This window comes from Lithobates pipiens, unplaced genomic scaffold (assembly GCF_037356315.1).
Source record: "Lithobates pipiens isolate NorthernLeopardFrog02 unplaced genomic scaffold, aLitPip1_a1.2 Scaffold_8, whole genome shotgun sequence".
In the NCBI taxonomy this organism is placed as follows: domain Eukaryota; kingdom Metazoa; phylum Chordata; class Amphibia; order Anura; family Ranidae; genus Lithobates; species Lithobates pipiens.
The window spans coordinates 552,555,607-552,574,334 of NW_027507903.1; the positions used below are offsets into that span (position 1 = coordinate 552,555,607).

At 42.6% G+C, this 18,728-nt stretch overlaps 1 protein-coding gene across 1 annotated transcript in view; it reads right to left on the reverse strand.

Annotated features, from left to right (window-relative positions):
* Positions 1–18,728, reverse strand: part of PLAT (plasminogen activator, tissue type) — a 44,911-nt gene that overhangs the window by 12,505 nt on the left and 13,678 nt on the right. The window contains exons 3-7 of the mRNA XM_077469923.1: positions 4,893–4,973; positions 3,982–4,024; positions 3,428–3,559; positions 2,952–3,062; positions 1,282–1,456 (exon numbers count right to left, since the gene is read on the reverse strand). Coding sequence (XP_077326049.1) covers positions 1,282–1,456; positions 2,952–3,062; positions 3,428–3,559; positions 3,982–4,024; positions 4,893–4,967 — 536 coding nt within the window. The 5' untranslated portion in view covers positions 4,968–4,973. The remainder of the gene's footprint in view (positions 1–1,281; positions 1,457–2,951; positions 3,063–3,427; positions 3,560–3,981; positions 4,025–4,892; positions 4,974–18,728) is intronic.

An 18,728-nucleotide genomic window follows, 5' to 3' on the forward strand; every position in this document is an offset into this window, starting at 1 on the left:
TTCAATACATACATCCAGCAGCTCATGTGGCTGGTTACTTTGCTATTCTGTTCACCTTCATTGCTCCTTGCATGAATGAATAAATAGGCCGGTCAGAAAAAAAAGTTAACCTACACTTTGTCCTTATTAAGCAAAATAACGGCAGTTGGTTGTCACCTTTCCCACACTTACTTGTTGCCCCAGTCAAGTGCCAGATTCCTGTGCCAGTATGATTCTCTGATCACAGCTCCCCAACACCCAATAGTGATGTCTTGATCACTCTGGCACTAAGAACTGCACTGGAAGGCATTGGAGATATCACATGCTCCCCCATACATAGGTATTTCTCAGCTGTGTGAAATATAAGTGCTGCCTGTAAAGTGAAGCTGTTATTTTGTTTAATAAAGGCAAAGTACAGGTTTGCCTAAGGTATCAAAGACTGGAATCATCTGCAAAAAAAATGTTTCAGAGTTGGATACGTGTTTCTATAACTGCATGTGTGCTAGAAGCCATTAGTTCTGGATGTTAAGGGATGAATAAATAATAAAGGAATTATCTACATGCCCCTTTTGTTGACCAGAGTTTTTCAAGCATAGACACCCAGACCAACTTTAGCAGCCCAATCAGTTAATTTGACAATCACCGTATTACAATTTTTTCTGATTGACAGTAGGTCTGAGAACTAGGAACACACACAATTGCACATTCCTAGTTCTATGCTGCAAAGTTAAAATTTTTATGGTGAGGGACATTTAGCATTTAACTTGTATTGCTGTCACAAAGTTTAAAAAGGAATAATTCCCTTTTTTGGTGGATTTCAGATAGAGGAGATCCTGGTGCGAAGATTAAAACATTTTGGTGATAACTGGATTGCTGTGTCTTTTTGTGCACTCCGAAGGAGAAGTATGTTATTAAAATGTTGGGCTTCTAACAGGAGATGAAGGACGCATCAGAAAAAATACTAGCCATTCAGTGCAAGCATTATTGCTTGTTATAAGCAGAATAAAATACAGCCCCACAACCTGACAAAGGTTCTCTTCTCTGAAGTTTATTACATTATTACATATGTAGTAAAGCCAAACAACCAGCAGGTGGCAGTATGACATAGACAATTTGTTAAGGGTAAATGATAAACAGGCTTCATCATATTACAAAGCTCATCAAGCACAAGCATAGGTACAGTATATGTGGCTTTGAACTCCTTGGGGGTATCTTTAGGGTCTAGGTAACAATCTAATCACTTTCAAAGAAAGTACACATTTCAACAGCCTCTTACTACAAATGGTATAGCCTGCTGGTTACCTGCAGAAGTTGTGATTTCCCAGTCCGAATTGTAAAGCGTCTCTATGCTGTGTGGTGTATCTTTTCCCATTGAGCGCTGGAGAGTTCCAGTTTACACAAACTGCTCCGCTCACTGTGCGGCTGTGATTTCCTCTGTACGACTCTCCGGAGCCCTGGTAACATGTAGTACGTGTGTCTACAAAAAGAGACAGAGACAGTGGGCATCACTTCATTGTTACATTTGTATCATTCATCAACGACGCATCAACGCTATCACAGTATACAGATCTTCAGCATTCTTCCATCATGCACCGTGTTCATTATCAGTGTATTATACAGAGCACAGTGCTCATTATCAGTGTATAGAGATACTCATAATCATTATATAAAGCACAGTGCTCATTATCAGTGTATAGAGATACTCATAATCATTGTATAAAGCACAGTGCTCATAGAGATACTCATAATCATTATGCAGAGCACAGTGCTCATTATCAGTGTATAGAGATACTCATAATCATTGTATAAAGCACAGTGCTCATAGAGATACTCATAATCATTATGCAGAGCACAGTGCTCATTATCAGTGTATAGAGATACTCATCATCATTATACAGAGCACAGTGCTCATTATCTGTGTATAGAAACTGGTCATCATTATACAGAGCACAGTGCTCATTATCAGTGTATAGAGATACTTGTCACCATTTTACAGAGCACAGTGCTCATTATCAGTGTATAGAGATACTTGTCACCATTTTACAGAGCACAGTGCTCATTATCAGTGTATAGAGACTCATCATCATTATACAGAGCACAGTGCTCATTATCAGTGAATAGAGATACTCTGTGTTGGCAGGTGAAGTCTACATTTTTCACTGCAGGTGGTGATCATTACAGCAGCCCTGTAGCTGGAGAGTAAGCCAAGAGGAACACAGTTCCTATGGTTTCCTGGGTCACCGGGGAAGCAATCTGGTTGGATGCTGCCACCCCATGTGACTCTGGCAGTCATCTTGGGTAAGACAGAGCCTACTTAGGGCCTTGGCTCACAGGTTTGGAGTGCATTTGTAATTTAGTAGTGTAGGGATAGGTACTCTGCCTGTTAGGGACAGCACTAGCAGTAGGGAGAGGTTCCTGATGAGGAGGAAAAGCATAGGGCCACCACACTTAGGCAAAAGATGATCAGGCTGCATTTCTGTTCTCTTAACAGATGCTGCCAGTCTGGCTAATACCTGCTATCTTCACATTATTGGAAATCATGAGTGCACATGGTTGAGCAGCCTTTCCACTGGGTTTGTTGTGAACTGTTGCTGTGCTATTTCAATGCAAGTTTTTCATTGCACCTGACTGTGGGACTTATTGCTGCTGCACCCCACCTACATACAGAGCACAGTGTTCATTATCAGTGTACAGGCATACCACACTTTTAAGTACACAATGGAGTTTATTTACTAAAGCTGGAAAGTGCAAAATCAGGCTCAATGCTGCATAGAAACCAATGAGCTTCTAACCCCAGCTTGTTCAATTAAGCTTTGGTAATGAAACCTGGAAGCTCATTGGTTTCTATGCAGAAGTGAGCCTGATTTTGCACTTTCCAGCTTTAGTAAGTAAACCCTATTGTGTACTTAAAAGTGGGGTATGCCTGTATATAGCTATGTATGACTGTAACATCTCCATGTCAAGGTCTGTACCTATTTCACAGTGTTCTCCAGAGAATCCGCTCAGACACAGGCAGAGATGGTTTGAGGAGTACAGGGCCTGGCGGCAGCGACCTCCATTGTAGCACTTCGGTTCTGTACAGTCTGTTGGTAAAAATGATTGTAGATTTTAATTCATATTTTTGATCTGATAAAGCAGCTCTGGGTGACTTTCTTTAAGTAATGGCCACCATTTCTGTTTGAAGTCTCACATGTAAGAAGATCCTATAGGTACAGTATGTCTCCCTTCTGGATTTTGTCTTGTCAACATAATGCAAAAACCAGTGTTATACAATACCCCATAGCAACCAGTAAGATTTCAGCTGTCATCACTTTAGCATTGCTATAACAAAGAAAGATGATTTCTTATTGGCTGCTATAGAAGTCTGCTGTTTGCCAATATGGAAACCCTTAAACCTCTAATCATTCATCACCACTGGTGTTTACAACACTTTTCATTCTGCCCTTACCCATGACTGGCACACTATGACATTTGCTCCTCCCATCCTCACAGCGACAGAACTCTACCCTCCGTCCTGCAGATCGTAGCCAGGTGTCATCCCCCCTGAAGACTCTTCCTGAGGACCTTTCAATGCACAAGGCTGGGGAGACAGGGGAAAAAAAAGTCATTTGTTTGCTCAGTTTGCTTAGACTTATGCCCTGTACATACAGTCGGACATTCTGACGACAAAATCCATCAGATTTTTTCAGACGGGACTATAAATAGGGCAGTAGCCAATAGCTTTCGTCTCGTAATTTATTCTGAGCATGCGTGGCACTTTGTCCATCGGAATTGTCTAAACACGATCAGAATTTAAATGATTGGATTTTGTTGTCGGAAAATTTTAGATCTAGCTCTCAAACTTTGTGTGACGGACATTCCGACGGAAAAAGTCCGATGGGGTCCACATAAGATCGGATTTTCCGACAACGTGATCCGATCGCACATTTTCCATCGGAAAGTCCGACTGTGTGTACAGGGTATTAGACTCTCACTTAAAAGTAATAATTGGTACATAATTACATTTATATGTCCTTGTTCCTCTCTTCTCTCGATGGTGAAGAACCTAGGTAAGAAAGCAGTTATGTTTTAGTAGATCTGATCTAAACAAAGAACATGACAGTAAAAAACAAATATATAAATATGGAACTAAGTATGAGGTATGCGGTCACTAAACAAAGGTACAAGAGAAGTACTCAAAATATACACAGTGGCAGATTATTGTTTTTAAAATAAACCAATTTATTATTTAATGAAATCTTTATTTAGCAAATACATGCCCAATAAAAGGGTGCATCCAATGCAAAGCTTTTCTGAAGCAGCAGAAGCTGTTTGCTTCAGATGGTTTCTCTCTAATTGAAACATTAAATTGAGGAGTCTGAACAAAGTAGGTAGAGAGGGGAAAGGAGAGAAGAAGTTGCTCTTCTGTATGTGTAAATTTCAGCGTCACTTACTAAAGAATTGGCTTTTTCATGAAACCAGTTTGGAATTTAAAAAAAGATTGCATAACATTTGAAAAGTAGCCTAAAGATCAACCTTTTGGCTATAATTAAAAGTATGTTATGCAAGTATATAAGAAAAAATATTCCTATATAGTATTCAACATTTATCAAACTAAAACATTACAAAATATTTTTAAAATTAAATTTTATTTTAGCGCCAACCATAATAATTAAAGCCAATACATAACCACTATACCATCCCTTTAAAGAAAATGGTGGCTGCTTGGAGGCACATAGATCACTATAAGAAAGAGACACCATATATAATTTATATAATCACACAGTACAAAGAAAAGTGGTGTGTGGTAACCCATCGTAACCAGCTTAGCTTTCAACAACCTATTCTAAGTATACAGTATAAAAGCTGAGTTATTGATGGTCACTAGAAATTACTAGAATTTAGGTTAATAATCAATTTATGTATATGCTTACCTCTTCTGTTGAAGATATAACCTCAAAGAGTATGAGGGTCACAAAAATGTTCATGGTTCTGATCTTTAAAGACATGTTAAACTGCAAGAAAAAAAAAGAAAGAAATTTTTTTTACCATCAATGCTGAGGTGGGTAATGTCACTCTGCTACCTTATCTCACAACACTTAAAAAACTCAATGTGGCCCAGCATGGAAAATGCAACAAGGTACGAGGTCTGAACAGAGGTCAAATCACATGCACCTTTATAGGAGCCTTTCTCAGCCTTTTTACCATTGAGGAACCCTTGAAATAGTTTTCAGGTCTCAAGGGACCCTCATTCAAATTATTAGACCTTTATATTGCATTAGCCTAATTAGTAGGTTATAGAGACTAATAAAAGAATAAAAAATGGGGTTTACTTAATAAACATGAAATTAAACAAATAATAATGGTCAGAAATAAAATACAGACAGTGAAAATCCTAGAAATACCTTACATTGAAGGAAGTGACCCCTTACAAATGGTGGTCCTTGTAGAAGTTACCCCTTACATTGATGGTCCTTATAGAGGTTACCCCCTTCATTGGTGGTACTTATAGAAGTTACCCCATGCATTTGTGGTCAATGTGGAAGTTACCCTTTACATTGGTGGTCGTTGTAGAAGTGACCCCTTACATTGGTGATTAGTGCAGAAGTAACCCTTTACATTGATAATCACTGTAGAAGAAGTGGCCCCTTGCAATGCCCAGTGTAGGCAGGAGATCAATCTGCCACGGCAATCTCTAGGGAAGCTCCAGGGATCTGCTGAACCCTGGTTAAGAAGAGCTGTTCTATGGCATGCTGTGCCAACCTCTCTTTACTCTGGTCATAATAATAGAAAAATACTAATAAAGTCCTAAGATGGAGGAAAAATCAGAACAGACATTGATCTCACATATATGACATCCATTTCTGTTCTGATCCATCTCAGCAAGGGATCAGTCTACGAGGCCCTGCTGGGACAGAATGTAGGCGCCTGCATTAAAGGGGCCTAAGTATAGAAATTCTCAAAATGTGAAATTCAGATCAAATGTAAGAAAATTGATGCAAAATAGATGTGTCTTTGGCCAGCTTAGATTTGACTTCCTGCTGATGGCTGTTATCACAAACGACACTTCTAAAAATAAAAGCTTGAAATTAAAATCATATCTATTACAGCATTTACTCTATTCCCTGAAGTTCTGATAAAATGTTTTATTACTCTTTATTCTTTGTTCTTATTTTAAAAGCTGTAATAAAAAATATTCAAATGCACTTCTGAAACCCCACGGGATAGTTTCAATGGGTTGTTTACTGGTGGAATAAGCTAGATTACAATCCTTGGAGCCACAACAGTTACCACATCTGACATTTATTAAATCTATATACAGTAAGACTGAGGAGCAGACCCCCCCCCCCCCACTTCCTGGCTTCCTATCAATTATATAGAGTATATCTCTGTTACATTTTAAGACTGAGGAGTGGACCTCCCAATTGCTGGCTTCCTATCTTTTATATATATATCACTGTTTCATTGTATGACTGAGGAGTAGTGATGGACGAACTTCCGACGGGACGTTTCGCGAAAGCGAAATGCGAACGGACTCAAACGTTCGCGAAACCGAACGTTCGCCGCGGGCCCCATTGACTTCAATGGGAGGCGAACTTTGCAAACCTTCATGTCGAATTTGCGGCCACGTGGTAATTATTAGGGGGTAAAACGTAGTCCCACCATCTGGACAATGACATAATACATGTATGAGGTGAATTTGGGATCGATAACTACAAGCATTTTTATTTTATTTGGGAAATTGTTCTAACAATTCAGGACTATGGAGCTAATGAAGGCAATGGAGGAGAGGGAAGGTCAGGGACCAGGGTAGGCAAAGAAGAGGGTGCAGGAGATGATCACCAGCAGCGTGACATACCGGAATGACACATGCACCGTGATAGAGGCATCTGACAGCAGCACCGTAATACAGAGCACTGACAGCAGCACCGTGACATACAGCGCTGACAGCAGCACCGTGACATACAGCGCTGACAGCAGCACCGTGACATACAGCGCTGACAGCAGCACCGTGACATACAGCGCTGACAGCAGCACCGTGACATACAGCGCTGACAGCAGCACCGTGACATACAGCGCTGACAGCAGCACCGTGACATACAGCGCTGACAGCAGCACCGTGACATACAGCGCTGACAGCAGCACCGTGACATACAGCACTGACAGCAGCACCGTAAGCAGCCCCAGGAGGAAGTCAGCACAGCACAGGGATGGTGTGATCCCCTCATAATAAGAACCCCCAGGAGGAAGTCAGCACAGCACAGGGATAGTGTGATCCCTTCATAATAAGAACCCCCAGGAGGAAGTCAGCACAGCACAGGGATATCATAAGCAGCCCCAGTAGAAATATGACACCGCTCAACCTCTTCAAAGAGGAGGGTAGGGGCATATAGTACGGTGTGCTTTTTTGGGTCAAGGAAGTGAGCCAAATGAATTAAGAAGGTCTGTGTGCTTGATTAAAAAAATAGTTTATAGACATATACATGGTCTACTGGTCACATGTGTTGAATTCCTCCGAGATCCATGCCTCATTCATTTTTAGAAATGTGAGGTAGTTAACACTGTCGTGAGCTAGGCGAGTACGCTTATCGGTCACAATCCCCCCTGCTGCGCTGAACGTCCTTTCGGACAGGACACTGGATGAGGGGCAAGCCAACAGTTCGATTGCAAATTGGGCAAGCTCTGGCCAGAGGTCAAGCCTGCCCACCCAGTAGTCTAGGGGTTCATCACTCCTCAGAGCGTCCACATCGGCCGTTAACCCAATGTAGTCGGACACCTGACGGTCTAGGCGTTCCCTGATGCTGGATCCGGATGACACCTGTCGATGGGTCGGCTGAAAGAATGACCTCATATCCGAAGTCACCAACACATCTTCAAACCGGCCTCTTCTTGCAGGCGCTGTTGGATTGGTACCCGCAAATCCTTCTCTGGGAGTGGGAATTGCTCCTCTGCCAGCGCACGCAAAAGCAGAATGCAGCATTTCTCGAAGCAAGGCCTGGAAGTGCTGCATTCTGACAGCCCTCTGCGACGGCGGTAACATTTCCGCCATTTTGTGTTTGTACCGGGGGTCTAAGTACGTTGCCACCCAGTACTGGTCCTTGACCCTCATGCTTTTTATACGGGGGTCCCTATTAAAACACTGGAGCATGAAGGCCCCCATTTGCACTAAAGTGGAAGCGGTGTGGTGGCCTGGCTCCTGCTCATCATCCAGGATAATGTCGTCCTCTTCATTCTCCTCTCCCCATCCTCGCACAACAGGGATCCCAGAAAGGTTTAAAGCATGCTCTTCTTGCTCCTGCTCATCCGCCCCGGCACCATCCTCCTCTGACTCCTCATCAGACTCCTGTTGTTGACTTGTCTCAGATAGAGTAGCCCCCCCTGGGAATTCATCCAGCATTGCGACTTCCTCATCTTCCCGCTCCTGCTCCTCCACAGCCTGATCAATGACACGACGCAATGCACGCTCCAGAAAGAAGGCATAAGGTACCATGTCACTGATGGCGCCATGGCTGCGACTGACCAGTTTGGTGATCTCCTCAAATGGCCGCAGAAGTCTGCATGTGTCGCGCATGAGCAGCCACTGGCGCGGTGAAAAAAAACCCAGCTCCCCAGAACCGTTTCTTTCGCAGAGTTCATACAGGTAGACGTTAACTGCACGTTTCTGCTGGAGCAGCCTATCAAGCATATAGAAGGTTGAGTTCCATCGCGTCGGGCAATCGCAAATAAGACGTCTGACCGGCAGATGGTGTCGCCGCTGAATGTCAGCAAGGCGAGCCATGGCCGTGTAAGATCTTCTGAAATGGGCCGAGATTTTCCTTGCCTGCCGCAAGATGTCCTGGACCCCAGGGTATTTGACAAGGAATCGCTGCACGACCAAGTTTAAGACGTGTGCCATGCACGGCACGTGCGTGATTTTGCCCTGTTTCAATGCGCTAAGCAGATTGGCACCGTTGTCACACACCACTTTACCAACTGTCAAATTGAGCGGTGTTAGCCACTCATCTGCCTGTGAACGCAAAGCTGAAAGGAGTGCCGGGCCAGTGTGGCTCTTTGCTTCCAGGCACAACAGACGCAGCACGGCATGGCAACGTCTCACCTGGCATGTGGAATAGGTTCTGGGGAGCTTGGGCGGTGCAGCGGAAGAGACGCTAGCAGCGGAAAAGGAGGAGGCAGCTGAGGAGGAGAGGGAGGAGGATGGAGTAGGAGGAGGAGAAGAAGAGTCAGGCCTGCATGCAATCCGTGGCGGTAAAACCAAATCTACACGGGTGCCACGGGTTACATGCTTGACGGCCGTCAGAAGGTTCACCCAGTGGGCAGTAAAACTGATATACCTTCCCTGCCCGTGTTTGCTAGACCACGTGTCTGTGGTCAGATGTATCTTGGCACCGACACTGTGTGCCAGAGATACATTCACTTGCCGCTGAACATGGCCATATAGCTCTGGGATGCCCTTCTCTGAGAAATACTTCCTTCCTGGGACCTTCCATTGTGGTGTTCCAATGGCCACAAATTTGCGAAAGGCCTCCGAGTCCACCAGTTTATATGGCAGTAGTTGGCGGGCTATGAGTTCTGACAAGCCAGCCGCCAACCGTTGGGCAAGAGGGTTATCCGGCGTCATCATTTTTTTACGCTCAAACATTAGGCCCACGGAAGCCTGCCTTTTTGCAGAAAAATGTGAGCTTGGCGTGATGGAAGGTGGAGTGGAGGACAATTGTGAGGAGAGAGGAGAAGGAGAAGTAGAAGACGAGGCTGGACGGTGAGAGCCTGCAGTGTGGCTTTGTGTGTTCCGTTGCTCCCACTGGGCTCGGTGATGGCTGCTCATGTGCCTTCTTAAGGCGGTCGTCCCTAGGTGAGTATTGGGCTTACCGCGACTAACGCGTTGACTGCAAAGATTGCAGATGGCAACGCTATTGTCAGCAGCGGACACGTTAAAAAAAGCCCACACTGCGGAGCCATGTGCCGGTGTCCTGGGAGCGCCAGATGTGACCGTACATGGTCGATGACTCGCTCCTGATACATTTGCAGTCTGCTTTGTCCCTCCTGTGCAATGTAAGTTATTCCTGCTTCTCCTCCCTATCTGCTGGTCCATATCTCCCTCTGAACTCCCCTCCTCTTCCTCTCTTGTGGGCACCCACGTGACATCACTAGACACGTCATCATCAACGTCACCTTCCCCACCGCTATAAGTAGAGATCTCGGAGTAGGCAGCAACACCGGGGACCAACCTCCTCCTTGGGCTGATCTGGGTACTGTCGTCAGACTGCTGAGTAGCGCTTGTTGCTACCTCCTCTTCCTGATCCAATACCAAGAGTGGCTGCGCATCAGAAATGTCCTCTTGATATGGATCGGAAAATAATTCCAGTGACTCAAGCGGAAGGTATGTGGTGGTGGTGGTGGTGGTCGTGTTGTTGGTGGTAGTGTCTTTGGGGGTGCACATAGCAGAGAGTGAAGAAGAGGGTGCAGATCGAGAGGATGAGGAGGGTGCAGAAGAGTAAGGCTGAGCGAGCCACTCAACCAAGTCTGGTGCATCCTTTAAAGTAATTGAACGCACCTTCTGCAACTTCCCACTTTGGCTCAAGCCTGTTGCTCCTGCCCTACCCCTACCACCCCTGCGGAAGGGCCTGCCTCTTCCTCTGCCTGTCATTTTTTAAATGACCCTGTGACAAAACTCTTAGTCCCTATACCGATGAAGGACTGCTGCAGTATAGGGCAGCAGTCAGCAGTGGTGCACGTCAACCCTATCTATTGTGGACCGATAGCGGTCCTTACAGAACAGCAGACTGTACCGCACTCAAGCCTATGTACCGTAGCACCCTATACCAAGTTACCAGTCCTTATAAGAACTTTTGTGGACCAAGCAGGTTGTGTATTAGTGTTTAGCAGACTGTACGTCAGTCCCTATACCGCTGAAGGACTGCTGCAGTATAGGGCAGCAGTCAGCAGTGGTGCACGTCAACCCTATCTATTGTGGACCGATAGCGGTCCTTACAGAACAGCAGACTGTACCGCACTCAAGCCTATGTACCGTAGCACCCTATACCAAGTTACCAGTCCTTATAAGAACTTTTGTGGACCAAGCAGGTTGTGTATTAGTGTTTAGCAGACTGTACGTCAGTCCCTATACCGCTGAAGGACTGCTGCAGTATAGGGCAGCGGTCAGCAGTGGTGCACGTCAACCCTATCTATTGTGGACCGATAGCGGTCCTTACAGAACAGCAGACTGTACCGCACTCAAGCCTATGTACCGTAGCACCCTATACCAAGTTACCAGTCCTTATAAGAACTTTTGTGGAACAAGCAGGTTGTGTGTTAGTGATTAGCAGACTGTACGTCAGTCCCTATACCGCTGAAGGACTGCTGCAGTATAGGTGAGCGGTCAGCAGTGGTGCACGTCAACCCTATCTATTGTGGACCTATAGCGGTCCTTACAGAACAGCAGACTGTACCGCACTCAAGCCTATGTACCGTAGCACCCTATACCAAGTTACCAGTCCTTATAAGAACTTTTGTGGACCAAGCAGGTTGTGTATTAGTGTTTAGCAGACTGTACGTCAGTCCCTATACCGCTGAAGGACTGCTGCAGTATAGGGCAGCGGTCAGCAGTGGTGCACGTCAACCCTATCTATTGTGGACCGATAGCGGTCCTTACAGAACAGCAGACTGTACCGCACTCAAGCCTATGTACCGTAGCACCCTATACCAAGTTACCAGTCCTTATAAGAACTTTTGTGGAACAAGTGAGTTGTGAATGTTTAGCAGACTGCAGCAGAAGGGCAGCAGTCAAGTATAATATCCTTTCTATATTTGGAAGAAAGAATATTATACATGTACAAGCCTATTACTGTACCACTGATACCAGTCCTGAAAAGAACCTTTGTGGAACTAATAATAACAGCAAGTCTTTAAAATTACCCTCACTGCCTGACAACACTGCTTCCTTCCTGTCCCTATACAAATTGGCAAAAAAGAGAACGATTAGTGGTTACTGGAACAGCTCTTTTGTGGACCTTGATAGTAACAGCTAATGATGATGATGATGATGATGATGATGAAAGACTAATCTGGCTGTCCCTGTAGCATACACCGTCCTTTCCCTTTCTCTAAACTAACAAAAGACACTCAGGCTGCTGCAAGAATCAGCAGCACAGCAAACCTATCAACACCTAACACCTATACCAGTCCTGAAAAGAACTTTTGTGTACCAAATAGCTAGTGGTTTATCTCTCCCTACTCCACACAGGAACCTGTCCCTATCGTAACAGAAGAAAGAATGTAAAATGGCCACCGGATCGGGTGTATTTATAGGTTAGGGGGAATGTCCAAGTGTCCATGTGCTGTCATGTCTCAATTGGCTGTCCTGTATCACATGATAAACGTGTCACCAAAGGTTAAAGTTCTTGTATACATTAAACACGTAAGTCCGCCGCGGCGAACGACGGAAAAAGGCGTTCGAACGTGCGGACCGCGAATGTCGGAAATTCGCCGCGAAACGACCGCCGGGCGAAACGTTCGTCCATCACTACTGAGGAGCGGACCTCAAAATTACTGGCCTTCTATTAGTTATATATATAACTTTTACATTGTAAGACGGAGGACTGGGCCATTCAATTTTTGACCTTCTATCAGTTATACATATCACTATTACATTGGAAGACTGAGGAGTGGCCCGTCCAATTCCTAGCATTCTATCAGTTATATATATATTACTGTTGGGTGGAGGGAGCAGTACACATGCCACAGTCATGATGATTTGTGTTGTGGCAAATTGAACACAGCTTGTTGAGTTGACAGGGGCACTGCCACATGAACAAAGGAAAAAAAAAACAGGCATTCAGGAGGCAACTGAACGCATGGAAGCCACAGCGTAGCTGCTCTCTGAAAATCGGTCCACCACGGATCCCTTTTCAGAGACTGCTGTAGTGTGAACCTAGCCTTACATTGAACAATTACGCCCTTGTCATACAGCCTGTCCTGGAATGAGTGTTCTAAGAGTCATCATCTCATCACACACATAGTATTCTGACTATATCTCTGCTGACAAAGGCCAGAACACCTCTTCCTGCTGTCAGTACCATGGTGTTTACCTCCATCCTCCAGTATCAGAGCAAAAACGTGACTCTACAATGAGTAATCTGAAACAGGATATAAATTGTAAATATAAGCTAGATGTGTAAAACAATCGTATACTGAAATAAATTCATGGCCAGTTTGTGTTGCGTCAGACCAGAAAATATGTGTGGGTGGGAGATTAAATCACGGCAGAGTCAAGCTTTTATCTTTTCCAGCTACACAGCTGTAACAATTATGGTCAGTTACACAATGCTTACAGCAATGGTCCTACTACACTCATACAAATATACACACAGTTTTGGCTGGGAGCTCTATTAAAATATCAGTATGTTTGTAGGTTTTGGGGGAAAACCAGAGCACTTGGAGTTAACCCACACACACCCAGGAGGAGTATGCAGTGCCATGCTGCTTATGTTCCTAGCGGCAATTGAATCATCTAGAACCTTAGTGCTGCAAATAGTGTTGCATATATATATATATATATATATATATATATATATATATATATATATATACTGTATATATATATATATATATATATATATATATATATATATATATATATATATAGAGAGAGAGAGAGAGAGAGAGATTTAATGCAGAATATTACAGGTATTGCATGCCTTCAATTTGAGATATAACCTGTATATATATATATATATATATATATATATATACACACACACAGGTGCATCTTATAAAACTATACTATACTGTACATGGTTGGACATACTTTTAAGTAAGCCAATATTTAATTTAATCAATTAATAATAAATTATTAATTTAAATTAAAAATCCTTTTTTTTATTGGTCTTATGCAATATTCTAATTTTGAGATACTGAATTTTGGGTTTTCACTAGCTTGTCAGCCATAATCATCAGAAGAAAAAGAAAGAAATGCTTGAAATATATCACTCTGTGTGTAACTTATCTATATAAAATATATGAGTTTCACATTTTTGAATAGAATTACTGAAATAAACTAACTTTTTGATCGTAGCCGAATTTTATGCACCTGTATATATGAAATTAATAAAAGTAAGCTTATATAAGATGAATATATAGACCCAAATCCCTTTTGTATTCAAATTGAGGTTCCTACATCCCTTGATGTGCTTTCTTGTGGTCTGCAACATACTACCCTGGTAATTGCCCCCTTCCCAATATAATTGGGATCCAAAAAAGGTTGATACCCTGTTTCCCGGAAAATAAGACCTAGCGTGATTGTCGGTGATGGCTGCAATATAAGCCCTACCCCCCAAATAAGCCCTCGTTAAACTCCTTGTTGGTCTTATTTTCAGGGTAGGGCTTATTTTTGGGGAAACTAGGTGGGGCTTATTTGGGGGTAGGGCTTATATTGCAGCCATTACCGACAATCATGCTAGGGAAAACAGGGTATGCTTCTCCCAGCATCCTCCTCCTTATTGTTGGCCTTGGGAATGCCCATAGACAGTTGGTGTTATATATATATATAGAAAGGCCAGTATGGTGGCCTGAAATTATGGGAGGAGCCCGGTGGTGTATATAACCTGCCGTCCGCCCATCTTCCTCGTCGGTTCCGGTGCGCGATACCCGCCCACCCGTCCCCTTTTATCAGGCCTTCACTCTAGCATACTCCTCATATGAGTACTCATTTCACCCATTTCATATTCATTTCATTTTAGGGTATGCCCCCTTATTTTGGTATACCGTACGTTAGACCAGGGCACACTTTCAGGTCCATTTCAGGTAGCGAGTTTATGTTGTCCTTGTCTATCATCCTTGTCCGTATCGGTCAGAGGGCTCTTCACCATAAATGTATGTTATATTGATTTTACTGGTTACCAACCATCACTCCTGATGAAGTGTAAATTATCTCAATGAAATGCGTGCAGTTATCACTAAGCTTACTCTTTCACCATTGTTGCTATTGTAACATAAATGTGAATAGTATGCACTGAGACAATTTTTTTGTCTACTCTGTCTAAATTTGCAAGAGTAATATGAGCTGCCAATTTGTCTCATACAGAATATTTTATTACTGGGAAACGGCAAGCAGTGGAAGGGTCATCCTCAGTTATTTTTTAGTTTTTCCAGTCGCTGAATGATTCATTCTAGGCAGACTAGTGAGTAGAGAGGAAAGTATACACATTCATGGCCAATATTCTTTTTTCTGTACGCTGCAAAGAGCATCTTCTTTCTTCAGAATGTATTGTTAGTAAAAGACAGTTTAAGGGCTCATTTTCACCATCTACTATATACAGGGACTGCGCTGAACAGCTTGTCCTTTCTGTCAAGACAAAAAGCTTTGCTTCCTATGAGGGAAGTTCACATGCAACACATATGCAACACAACATTACCACATTGCAACACGCGTATGTGAATAGAACTTAATCACTTAAGGACCGAGACTCTTTCTGAGATTTGTTGTTTATAAGTTAAAAAAAAAATTTTTTTGCTAGAAAATTACTTAGAACCCCCAAACATTATACATTTTTTTTTAACACCCTAGAGAATAAAATGGCGGTCGTTGCAATACTTTCTATCACGCCGTATTTGTGCAGCAAACTTTTTTTGGGAAAAAATACACTACAGTAAAGTTAGCCCAATTTTTTTTTATATTGTGAAAGATAATGTTAGGCCAAGTAAATTGATACCCAACATGTCACGCTTCAAAATTGCGCCCACTGGTGGAATGGCGACAAACTTTTACCCTTAAAAATCTCCATAGTTGACGTTTAAAAAATTCTACAGGTTGCATGTTTTCAGTTACAGAGGAGGTGTAGGGTTGGAATTATTGCTCTCACTCTAACGATCGCGGCAATACCTCACATGTGTGGTTTGAACACCGTTTTCATATGTGGGCGCTACTCACGTATGCGTTTGCTTCTGCGCATAAGCTCGTCGGGGCAAAACACGTTTAAAAAATTTAAATTTTTTTTCTTATTTATTTTACCTTTTTGTTTTATTTTTTACACTGTTCTTTTAAAAAAAAAAATGTGTCACTTTTATTCCTATTACAAGGAATGTAAACATCCCTTGTAATAGTAAAAAAACATGACAGGACCTCCTAAATATGAGATCTGGGCTCAAAAAGACCTCAGATTTACACTAAAATGCAATAAAAAAAAGGCCCATTAAAAGCTATGGGCGGAAGATACGTTTTGACGTTGCTTCTGTCCTGCATGGATATGGGGGGGCCCTCTCCCGCCGCCAATAAAAGTGATCTTGCAGCGAATCCGCCAAAGAGACCACTTTTATCTTGAAGCAGACCGCCCGCTGAAGAGGAGGATACTGGGGTTATGGCAACTAGCTGCTGCCATAACAACGATACTTCTCTTTAAAGTACCGACATATAACGACGGTGGGCGGTCCAGAAGTGGTTAAAGTGGATGTAAACCTGATTCATGAAATTTGAACTGGGCACATCTATCTGCAGTCTTATCTCTCTCCGAAGCCCTAAGTCCAGTGTCTTTCTCCTGCTCCGTTCTTCTGTTATCAGCATTATAACTTCTGACAAGTTCTCTGACACCTGTGATAAAAGCAGCCTGAAATTTGTGTCAGGGAGGGTGCTATAAGTAGATTATCAGACAGCTGGTCAATTCACAGCACAGCTATGCAAGCCTCTGCCTATGAGGAGAGGGGGAGTGTGCCTTTCCTCCAATCAACTCACAGTGTATGGCAAGACTCCCCTCCCCTTGCTGGAACAGGAAGAGAAAATTCTAACAGGATGTGCACTTTCTAAATTGTGGATAGAAGACAGCAGATATACATGTAAAATCTATGTAGGGGGATTTGTTTCATCCCTGTGTATCATCTGAGGCTGTTCACTTCACTGGGTATATGTGAGGGTTTACAGCCACTTTAATGAAATTTCACTTGTGATGTTTCAATAAAGTTCTAACAAAAAAGTGTTAGAGATCGGAGATCGGTGTATTGGCACTGTTTGATTTTAGTGCACACCAGCACCCGTGTGTTCAGCGCAGCTTGCTGGTGTGAATGAGCTCTAAGACCCCATACACACTATTAGATTTTCTACAGATTTTTGTCTTCAGATTGCCAAAACCATGTAGTGCAAGGGCCTGCCTGATTACATACAAATTGAATCTCCTAAGGTTTGACCTCATATTATATGATTTTGGTAAATCTGAAGACAAAAATCTGCAGAAAATCTAATAGTGTGTATGGGGTCTTAGACTCTGCCAAGTACAAAGCCCTTTTTTCATACAGTATCAATTAGTGTGAAAAGTGTGCTTACAATCCAAGGTCACTATCACACATACATACACTAAAGTTCCAGATAAACAGGTTGTGATTCAAGCTGTGCATGGCACACCTCCACGTATTTAAAAAAACGAAGGTGCCAGGTCCAAAACTGTTTGCCAAGCAGTGACTGCAGCCAATCTGTTGCAGCCACATATCAGGTATTGACAGCCATGATTGCTGGCTGTCAGAATACAATAGTCAGCAACAGAAATTCTTACATCCAAGTTTTTTTAGCATGGATGGGTGAATTGATTTCTCTCATGCATCCCTGTTGGGGCGAATTAGAGAAATCTAAGAATATACGGATAGCCTTACAAAGGCCAATTTAGATGGGAGCAAATTAATCTACCAGCACGTCTATCACAGACATGAAAATGTTTGCTGTGCTCAAATGCACAGTTATTTTCTTCAAGAGGAGATATGTCTGATCCATCCTGTGTTTTTTCTACATACACTGAGGATAGAATATGTTAAAATTAGCATGAATATGGATTCTTAATTTCTAGACAGATATAAAAAAAATAACCAAGTTATGTAGGCCTTAAAAAAATTCATTTTTTATATAGAAAGAGTACCTGTACAGCAGCACTGACAAATAAGGCAGTTTTCAGAGCCAATCAAGACTCTATTCCTTTGTACAGTGGTGTCAGTAAAATAGTCGTGCATATTTATTGGGAGTAGTGCAGTGATTGATGACTTAATCAGTGATCCTTCTCCAGCCACTGTCTGATCAGCTATAGTCTACACTGAACCTGAGTTCCTGAACCTGGTTGTGCTGTCTGGTAGGTACAGTTGAATCACAATACTGGGAAACTGTCCACATAATTTAATCTCAATGGTGCATTTAGGTGTTTGCCTGGAATTCAGCTTTTTATTAATCTGACCAATTAACAGCATGATTATATGCTTTCAAAAACTTAATGGCTGGGATTTTCATAGGGTACCAGTGTAATCTGCTGATTTCTAGCTGCTAAGAAATGCATGCTTGTGTGTTTCCTGACAGCTAGAATGCTGCAAGTTTTTCCTGCTGCTGTGGACAGTAGTTAGTGACATCTGCGAACTGTATTTATCTCCTATCCTTTAGTGTTAAATTTTTTTTAGTTCCTCAATAGTCTGATATATTAAGATTACCAACTATTGGGGAAAAACAACACACACTATAGCTACTGAAACTCTACAATAGGGGTCTACAACCCTTTGAAGAATGGGGGCCACTTGAGCGACTTGAACATGCAGGCTGGCAGAACGGGTAGATGTCTATTTGCTGGAGAAATCTGTAGCAACATGACCATAAAACAAGATGGTATTCTAGAAGAACCATTGTATTTTAGAGTTTGGACTTCAGAATTGAAAACAAAGTGGCCTTAGGAGGTAGGTAATCTATGTTTTACTGCATTAAGGTGTTATACTTAGACCTGAGTACTTTGCTAGATTTAGAAGACCTGAAAAAGTGA